Source organism: Diadema setosum, chromosome 1, assembly GCF_964275005.1.
Source record: "Diadema setosum chromosome 1, eeDiaSeto1, whole genome shotgun sequence".
In the NCBI taxonomy this organism is placed as follows: domain Eukaryota; kingdom Metazoa; phylum Echinodermata; class Echinoidea; order Diadematoida; family Diadematidae; genus Diadema; species Diadema setosum.
The window spans coordinates 5,535,909-5,546,199 of NC_092685.1; the positions used below are offsets into that span (position 1 = coordinate 5,535,909).

At 38.1% G+C, this 10,291-nt stretch overlaps 1 protein-coding gene across 1 annotated transcript; it reads left to right on the plus strand.

Annotated features, from left to right (window-relative positions):
• The first annotated feature begins 2,113 nt into the window (after nucleotides 1–2,113).
• Nucleotides 2,114–10,137, plus strand: LOC140233576 (translin-associated protein X-like). The gene is made up of 6 exons (XM_072313684.1): nucleotides 2,114–2,256; nucleotides 4,111–4,216; nucleotides 4,803–4,919; nucleotides 5,713–5,806; nucleotides 6,679–6,849; nucleotides 7,302–10,137. The coding sequence occupies exons 1-6, from the start codon at nucleotides 2,208–2,210 to the stop codon at nucleotides 7,791–7,793; spliced, it is 1,029 nt and encodes a 342-aa protein (XP_072169785.1). The 5' UTR covers nucleotides 2,114–2,207; the 3' UTR covers nucleotides 7,794–10,137.
• The last annotated feature ends 154 nt before the right edge of the window (nucleotides 10,138–10,291 follow it).

The following is a 10,291-nucleotide window of genomic DNA, read 5'->3' on the forward strand; positions in this document are numbered from 1 at the left end:
CATGCATACATGTACTGTAGCTACATTGTATACCACATAGAAAATTCTCCACTGATCTGGTCAGCCTGTATGTACTATATCTATCTCATATAGAATGTTCTCCATTAATCTGGTCACCCTGTGCACATACACATTAAAACAACCATGCATACAGCCTTGATACATGTACATAACTACTTGTGTGTACATTTGTGACACAGACAATAATCACTAATCAGGTGAACTTGAGTGATAATCAATCCTCGTGATTTGCCTTAAGGCGGTGAGTTAGCTCAGTTGCTAGTCACATAGCGCGTCTGCCTCACGATCCAAAGAACCCGAGTTCGATTCCCATAACATGTTGTCCCACTAAGCAATGTTGTGTGTAACCATATACCGTCCTTTAGTAAGAGCATGGAGCTACTAACTGTAGTAGCTCCATGGTAAGAGGCAAAACACTCATCCCTCGGATTTTCCAGGACATAAAATGGAGGTCCCGTGTGTGAGAGAGTCACAACTCGTGCACGTAAAAGATCATCGCAAAGAGCTGGGTGTTTAACCTGGTGAAGTGGTCCCACCTCACATCCAACTGGACCCCATGGATGACCAGCTGTTCCAGCTGAATGGGCTATCCAGCCATCTTCTCGGATGGAAATGAAACAAACAATCTTTGTCTACACTGTGTACTAAGTCTATATATGGCGGTGCATAGTTCTCACCGGCAATGAAAAACATAAACGACAGTGAACGGAGTGGTAATCAAGATAATGCCATGACTTGTGTCATATTACTCTAACAAGATGAGAGGAATGTATAATTGACAGACACAAGAAATAAACGTTGAGTGATTTTCGTAATTACTGATATTAACTGAGAGCAAAGAGAAAAAAAAAGAGGGGGTTTAAAATACCCCCCCCCCCCCTTGCTGGATACGCCCATGATTCCCATGTAAGGGAAATACGTTTGAGTGATTTATCTCTCAAATCAGATGAAGAACACATTGAACTATACATAAGCAATAACGAAAAACACTACCCAAAGGCTGTAAATGCTTGCCTTTTCGTGAATGTGAATTCCTCAATATTCATTAGGGTGGTGATGGTGCGAAGTTGAATTTTTTTATTTTTTATTTTTATACATGAATGTTTGAACGCGTGTTTTACACATGCTGTGTGATAAAATCATAAAATCTCACACTAGTAAGTAGTTAGCTATTTGAATATTGATTACCGTGATCATTCAAATTTGCCCGATATGGAATGATCACATCGTTAAATCGGATGCAATTTTGACGAATTTAGACGTTGTCGGCAAGAGCTACTATCAAACGTGCAGTTATCTTATCCAAACATCGATGACGTACCATTGTTTCAGTGGAATTCAAATCCCCAATGATGAGCGTTTCGGTTTTAGTCAGAGACGACAAGTCAGTTAGTTAATTCAGTCAGTTACCATCACATAGGCCTGCATTATATACTTTGACCAATCAAAGAGAATTCATAATGCGTATAGGCTAAATTAATGAATTATTATGCACAATAAAGAGAATAAATTTATCGTTGACGCTCATGAGATCAGGAATAACGCACAGTCATCATTACATTTGCACCATACATGTGAATCATGTAGGCTTCGCCTCGGAGAAGTCCAATGGTACCCCACTCCCGAAAAAGATAATTATACAAGTATGCCTACAGTATGTAATGAAAAAAGAAGAAGATCAATCAAGCAGTCAAGCAATCAATAATTCGCATTTTCTGCAATGGTTGTTTGTAGCTGCTACTTTTTTTTACACCATTTTCTTTACACAGTTCTTTTTTCTTCTTTTTACTTTTTTCTTTTTATCTTTGAAAGAAAATGACAGCAATCGGCTATCTTGTTGCTGATTTTCTTCTATGAAAGTTTCCAAAGTCTTAAACATGGTAGGCGTGGGGTGCGTGGTGACGAGTCTTCCGTTGAAGACTGCACGAGAATGTACCTTTTCGTCAGCAGTTGGCGCTCTTCACTTAATGATCACCAGTCAAAGAGACTTTTTACGTCTGTCCTATGGCAAGTCCACAGCAAAGATACAGTAGTTCTTTGGTCCACAGTATAGTCACGTGTTGCGTTTTATATAGTAAAAGCAACTCGAGCATAGTAGCGCTGCAGCTGGTGTATGTAGCATTCGCAGGTAGACGGCTGCTGAAGTTGAAAGAAAAAGTACAGCCACATTAATTACGTCAGCTAAAATGGCAGAACGTGTCTGGGATAACTATGAGAAGGGTCAACGTGACAAAGGTAGGCCTAGTGTAATTATTTACGTGGAGGCGTTATTTCAGAAATGTAGTCACCTTGCTTGCAAGAGATAATCCTAACCCTTGCTTTACAATAGTCCCTCCTGTTGTCTCCGGTGTCCTCCTCAAGTTCCACGTAGCCTAGTGCTAGTAGTAGTGGAGCCCCACCTAGGCAGAGTCGTTTTTAGTGTTTTTGGAGTGAATGATGGGGCATTTGCCCTTGTTATTATGTTAGAGAGATTGGTGGGGAGCTTACCTTAGTCGACAAAATCTGTAATTGATTCTTTTTTTCTTTCAAAAGTGGCACCCGGCCGCGCCCGTTTATCTCAAATTATTGTGAATGCTTTTCCCTGTTATTTTAGTGTTATTACTGTGACCCAAGTCTGTGTGATTTCAATACATGTATGATGCAATTATTATTTATAGAACGTAATTTATTTCCATGGCTCTTGTTTTTTTATATGGTGGGACTCCACTGCATATGCAGGGAGACATTTTCGTTGTGTTGTGTTGTGTACTGTTGTATTGCATTGAGTTGTCTTGGTTGTCTGGTTGTGTGTTCATTTATGCTTCATCGAGCATTATTTATGCTTTAACAGGTATGATATGTACTTTGTTTCATTATAGATTTCTATATGTTATAGTTTTCAATAAAAACAGAAATACAAAAAAAAAAAAAAAGTTCCAGCTTAGCCTTTGCCCATCCAGTAATGTAAATTACATCTAACAATGTTAGAAATTCTAACTACAGTGCACTCCCGTTATAACGAAATGCTCGGGACCGGCAGTTTTCTTTCGTTATAACGAAATTTCGTTATAACCGAACAAATACAATATATAACGAAAACAAGGAACCACATATATATATATCATATCATATTAACTGAATACTCATCATACACTGGAAAGCTATGTGAAATGTGATGGGATAACTGTATTACAATAATAAACGCAAGTTCCCCTCAGAAACTGTGCGTGAAACAAGGAGCGAACACACAGTGGTATGAAGCGTTCACCCATGCAAAGACGCAATAAATGCTTTTTCCGCTACGTATTTTCGAAAGCAATTCGCATTTCGTTATAACGGAGCACATTTCTTTTGTTTTTCTTTGTCTGTGGCGCTCGGTAAAGACTTCGTTATAACGGAAATTTCGCTATAACCGTGTTCGTTGTAAGCGAATTTTGTACCATAGACTTTAATGGTGATAATTTTGGGACCAGAAGATTTACTTCGTTATAACGAAATTTCGTTATAACCGTGTTCGTTGTAACGGGAGTGCACTGTACTTACGATAATGTAGGAAATACAGATCTAGATACCGGTACCTGGGCTATCAGAGATCTATAATTAGTTGGACTGGTTTGCCGATACGTGAGTATGGATGTGTATATAAATGTGTACTAGATTCTACAAAAGTACAATGTATACAGTAAATTCAGTTCTAAATTTAATCAGATTGAACTAACAGCTAATACTGAGCTAGTAGTGCCGCCTCCACTCTCGTCACTCCTGAGTAACCCTTCCTGGCAGATGTCTTCAGAGAAATCAACTACAAGGTACAAGATTCAGTAAGCATTGTCAGCATTTTGATTTGTGTTCTGAGGAACACATTAATTTTAAGGCAACCTTCAGGCTTATGGCTTGACTTCTGGACAAAAAACGGTGAAAAGACAACACTGTAATCCGTCCTTACTATAATTTGTCTTTCCTCTGTGGGAAATATTGTAGCTCTCTTGAATCTGTTCAAATTTGGTTTATAGTAAACCATTCTCTTTTTACCTGAAGTTAATCTTAGTAACACACAGTGTATATATGAGGACATTCTTCAATTCATATTTCTTGGCCTGTCTCCACAAGGTAACTACAAGCGGAACAGACGAGGAGGTCACCCATCCCATCAAAAGCAGAGAAAGGAAGATAATGTAGAACCAGTAGAAATGACTCCTGCTCTTCAGGCTTTCAAGTAAGTTGTGCAATCTCTTTGTACACTGTTGTATGTATGAGGATTGTCTCAGTTTCCCTCAGCATAGAGAAGCACTGTGTTACAATTGACAACAGAAATGTAATGAGTACAATATAATACTTATGGCACAAATCGGTAATTTACTTGTTGGAGATGAAATATGGTCTGCTTTAATCGATAAAATCAATTGTGCAAAGACTTTTTAATCACCACCTGCACATAGGTAAAGACTTCTGTCTGCCAAGAGCAGTGTTCTGACTTGTTCTACAGAGCCCTTGAAATATAGCCCTAGTGATTTTTTTTTTTTAAAATACTGTAATGTAAGAAATGCTATATATCCAATCATAATACCAACTGATGATTATCAATTTGAAGAAGGCTGATTGTAGTTTTGTGATATTTGAAGTATCCTTTCAATTCAACCAGAACATAATTTCTCTGGGCCAAATCTTGTGTTCTGTGACGTCAAAGCAGTAACATTCATTTTCAGATGTGCTGATGTAACATGTAGTTGATATTAAGCAGAGCCACATGGTGTTCGTCAGTAATATGCCAGTTTTGGTGCTCATTGCTTTCTTTCCATCAGAGGCTACCAAGCTGAACTGGACAGAAAGCATGACAAGTATGAGAGGCTGGTCAAATTGAGCAGGGACATCACAATCGAGAGCAAGAGGATAATTTTCCTGTTGCACAGAATAGATGGGTGAGTAGATTACGTTCGTGTACATGTACATGTATATCAAGAATTGAAATAGAAAGGATTCCATGGTGGAGGGATGTGTCGAGCACCCCCATTTTTGCTTAATTGTTTAAATTCTCAACAGCAATTACAGGAGCACCACAATAAAAATTGAGAGGAGAATATTCATCTTGACTGTGTGTGTGTGTGTGTGTGTGTGTGTGTGTGTGTGTGTGTTTTTAATCTAAGCTTACAGGGGAAAAATGCTACTTCATAAGAGATTGTACAGGATGATAATGTCCATTCATTACAGAAGTCAAAGAGAGCTAAATCCCAACTCTTGCTGCCTCAAAGATTTAAAATTCACTAGTTTCAGTGATAAGTGGAGTCTGTTAATTTCTTATTGTCACTATTGATATCATCATGAACATTATTGTTTGTATTGGCATTGCATTTAATGTGATATCATAGAGTTCTATTCTATTCTTATTGAATTATTGAGAGTTCAAATTGTGTGTGTAGGCATGTTGCTATTGTACCTAATCCTGTCATGCGAAATATAGAAACATATAAAACTTCAGAGTATATGAATTGTTTTCTCTCTTTTTTGGTCTGATGTCCTGTTTTATTTTAATTTTTAATTTTCAATGATATGCTTGTCATTTTGAAGGCAACAGATATGGTGCAATATGCTCCATTTACAATGGTATGAAAAAATGTTTTCAAACATTTTATGTTAGAATGAAACATGCAATATGGGATTTAGATTATGTTGTACAGTCACAATATTCTGCTGTGTATTATTTCTGTAATGCAGAGAAGCCAGCAGGAACAAGGTAGTGAAGGATGCAGAGGAGAAATTGAAAGCAGTCGAGAGCAATTTAATTGCCAAGATTGCTCATGAACTCAAGGTAGGTTCTTCTTGTAGGCCGTACTCATGTGTTCGTGCATAATATTTCTGCAAATGTCAGGGGTGAAAGGTCAATGTCATTTCCTGTAGTACCCAAATGTGTGTCTTGTGCAACTTTTATAGGTCAGGAGGTATTTAATATTCTTCACGATAGATGTTAAATAGGTGAAATGTTATCGAGTACATTAGAGCAAATCACTGATGAAATTATGACAATTATTGGTCAAGGCTCTTTTAAGCAAAAACTGGTAGAATCATAGGACAAACTGACTAAACAGTACATAAGATATAATGGAGGTTAGAGGTAACTTTCAAGTCTGAAGCTCAAGATCAAATTTGAAATATATTCATTGTTATGTGCAAAAACTCAGTGTGTACAAAACATTTAGATTATGGGATGAGTAAGGTGAGGATCCACAGGATGACTCCTGCTGGTCATTTATACTGGCAAAGTAATTTGAGTTGTGTTTCAGGTAATTAGAGTGAGATGTGAAATGAACATAGCTTTGTTAGTATTTGTGATTTACAAGTGTGTAGATGTTTATCAAAACTGCTAAGATTTTCACATTATTAAGTGTGATGAAACATTGGTGTTTGCTCATGCTATAATTTACCAAAGTGCTCATCTTGTATTTGACAAACGTTTTGTTTTTGTTTTTGTTTTAATTATCAAAGGAAGGTATATTGCAAATGCATCTATGTAATAATGTTCTCTGTTGAACAAGTTCCATCATGATAGGAATACAAAGTGATTAAATAAACAAGAATAATTGCAGCCCTGAACGAGGGTGCCCATATTGAATCTGCTCATAGCTGGTGATTTGGCGGTTGTTTGTAGCATTCATTCATTTCATGATGATATCTTTCCTCAAGGGCGAAGACCTTCATCAGTTCTTGAGGGCGTTTTCCCCCGGCCTGCAGGAATACATCGAAGCATTGTCCTTCTGTTCCTACCTCAAGGAGGAAAGACTGATTTCAAGGAAAGAAATCGCTTCCAGATTTATTTTCAAGCAGTGCGACAAAACGAGGGACACTACGTCAAATGTAAGATGAGCTGTGAGTAATTTCCTACCTTGTTTTCCCCCAATGGGAATTTTTGCCCTCTTTACCCGTTCCTCTGTGCATTTTAATGGGAAATTCCCCACTCTAATTCAGCATTCATTGAGCCATCATTTTTGAATTTTATTCTGAGTAATCACCTAAAGTTTGGGCTCTGTCATTCAGCTTTTAGGCATCTTATTATGTGTCATTGCCTATGTTTGTAGTAAGCTCCAGAGTTTACTATGTAGCAGTGGAGAAAGAATATAGCAGATCAACACCATGTGATAATGCCATACCAATGGTTAGGTAGTAGGCATCTAGTGCAAATTTGAATGCGGTTTTTGCAAGGCATACACCGAATGGACTCAAAATGGCACATATTTATAAAAGTGACATAGCATCTGTCAGTCAACAACGTAATTATAACCCTGACTGACTTGTTTCCTCATGAATAGGAAGATGAGCAGGCAGCCTTGAGCCGGACAGATGACTCGGGTCAAAAAAGTGAGGAAACGACCGATATCAAGCCCTCTGCGTCCTCAAGTGCTGCCAGTAATGAATCAGCTGCAGAATCAGAAGGGGCATCAACGTCCCTAGAACTGCCTCCTCTGGAGTACATGTTGGGACTCGCAGACTTTACTGGGGAGCTGATGCGACTGTGCATCAACACCATTGGTGGCGGTGACCTGGAACGACCCTTCCACCTCGTCTCATTCACAAGGGCCATTAATGAGGGTTTCCAGCTCATCGGCAACCTTGCCGGAAGAGAGATGGTGCGCAAGTCCTCCGTCATGCGGCAGAGCCTGAAGAAGATGGAGGATGCGTGCTACGTCATCAGGGTCAGGGGGTCAGAGATTCCGCAGCACATGCTGAAGGATGCCCTCTTCTCGCCTCCGGAGTTTGCCAGCCACGACAGTGACTTCAAGCAGGAGGAGATGGTGAATTGATTTCGAGGATGCTGACTTACAGGAAGGAATCACCGAGGACAAGGTGGAGTTATCTCACTCATGTATGACTTGTCACCTTAGTGCCCTAAGTAATAAAGGTTGCAAACTCTAAAAAGGGTTATCTCCCTACTCTAAAGCCAACACACATGTCTGATTAAGTAATCTTGTTGGGGAAAAAAAAAGAATGTCAAAAGTGAGGTTCATCTAAAATATGTTTAGAATGTTGTGTTTTGAATGATCCTTTCATATTTGAATAACTTATCTTCTGTATGCTTCACTCCATCTGAACTTCAAAGCCCACCCTCTCAAAAATGTTTTCCTGCTAGTTTTTATACCACTCGGTGGCCATTTGGGAAACTAAAGCAGGCCATATTGAACGTTAGTGGAAAGTTAGATTCTGGAGAATTTAAAGAATAACAGCTTTATGTGACTTCCATGATGACCAGTCTCATGGTATTATAGAGAAATGTCAGATGTCCATACTGGCGTCATATATAGATCCGTGCCAGATACAAGGAAATGCTTAAAGCTAGCCATCCTGTCATATTTTAAACACCATGATGAAATATCTCACATTTGTCTCTCTCTTTAGTGGTAATGTGGATTTGCAGTGGGTAGAAATAAATGGGCAAACCACCAGTAAACAGATAGATTTGAAAGTCCCTAGCTGTATTCTCTGGAACACAGATATCTCTTGGTTTCATGTGTATGGAATCATCGAGGCATACTTATTAGCAATCTTGGTGATGCATTCACATAATATTCATGAAAGATACAAGGAAGCTGCAGCAGTCCTACAAACTTTCAAGATATGTCCCTCTGTCGGTGAAGAGCACTTTTTACAAAAATCATTATTCAGAATATGAAAAATATGGAGACCAATCTTGTTTGTAAGATAATGTATTGGCATGTTTTTCAAATTGTACAGACATACCTAAAACACTATACTGAAAAAATATTCTTCAAAGTTTCCAAATTAGACTGGCATCATGAAACTGATGAACTTCATGATGGCAGTGACTAATCATGATGAACAATGAACCAAATTTGTACCAGAGACTGCTTTTACCTCCAGTAAGAATTGTCAGGTATTTTCCCATTCTTGTTTGGTATTGTATTATGTAAAACATTTCATCTGTGTGTGAACTGGACAGCTTACTTAGTTGGGAAGATCTGAATGAAATTTTGGCCCATCCTAGGATCACTTCAATGTTAGTAGAAGTAGTTAGTAGTAGTAGTTAGTAATTAGTAGTTAGTAGTTAGTAGGTAGTATTCCTCCCTATGAATAAATTATGAGAATCCAGCATACTGTGATCCATGGGGATATTTCTAAGACGTCATGGAGTCATCATAAGCTTGCAAAATACAAAGAAAGTCAATACTGCCTCTGAAAGATTGTTTATGGAATGTGTGTTGTGATGGACAGGTAGACATCATTTATATTTTCCCAGTCTGGTCTAAACTCAGCAGTTGACCTTTGAGAAAGAGGGGGAAATTGTGGCGTCTCTTTCAGGAGTGTGTCCATTTATGAATAGTAAGGTTTCTAATGGACATCATGCCGTACCATGGGATTAATTAGGGGAATTTCAGGCATGAGCCAGTTCACTGTTACAATCCGAGTATGTGCAGATAAAGGTCATTGCAGACTTGTCTTGAAATTCTTAATTGGCTTGTAAGTAAGGTACATATATTTCAAAATCTGGATAGGCTTTCATGAAAATTGTTTCATTGATATTCATGCATGACCTAGTATAGGATGTATGTATCAGACTGTACAAGTGAATGTGTTTTCTTTCAACCAAACTAAGAAAAGCCATTCATGCAGCACTTCCATGTAAATTACTACTATCTGCTTGGCTGTTTTCAACTGCCGTTTTATTTAAAAAGATCAATCCATGTTTTGAAGTTTGTGGTTCAGAGGCTGTTAAAGATCATTGCTTACTGTGGTTATTGCTACTGCCATGCATTCTTTAGTGTCCAACATATGTAAAATTTCATTAAAAACTACAGTGTACTGCAACAGGGATTTTTTATTTAGCTACCACCAGTTTAATATAGTACAATCACCCCAATCTGTTTATGGTATTCTCCCATCTGCTTCATTATCTGAAGAATGTGATTGTATTCTGGATACATTTGTGTGTGCATGTACAATGCAATCTGACTTCAGGAAGCCTTTGAGCCAGCATATGACCTTAGAAAGGAAAAAAAAAAAAGAAGAAAAGGTAAAGAAAAGGTAATCCTGTGAGATTTGTGAAAGCTGCAAGAATTGTTTTGCAGGAAGAAACACTATCACTGGTATCAAATACTTAATAAAACTACCATGAAGATAATGGTGAAAGGACTCTGGAGGTAAAGATCTTGATATTTTTGTGTTCCTGATGCAGCTTTTGAGATCAGTTGTTTTTCAAGTTTATATACTTAAAAGCCTTTCTTGCATGTCCATACATCGGGAAAACTTCTGTCTCATTTCCATTATTTTCAGGAACACTGATTAC

What these genes read in the sequence shown, in the direction of transcription:
- LOC140233576 (XM_072313684.1), top strand. Translation starts at nt 2,208, where the DNA reads ATGGCAGAACGTGTCTGGGATAACTATGAGAAGGGTCAACGTGACAAA. An exon ending in GAAGGGTCAACGTGACAAAG is followed by an intron (nt 2,257 to 4,110) that starts GTAGGCCTAGTG and finishes TGTCTCCACAAG; the next exon opens with GTAACTACAAGCGGAACAGA. An exon ending in CCTGCTCTTCAGGCTTTCAA is followed by an intron (nt 4,217 to 4,802) that starts GTAAGTTGTGCA and finishes TCTTTCCATCAG; the next exon opens with AGGCTACCAAGCTGAACTGG.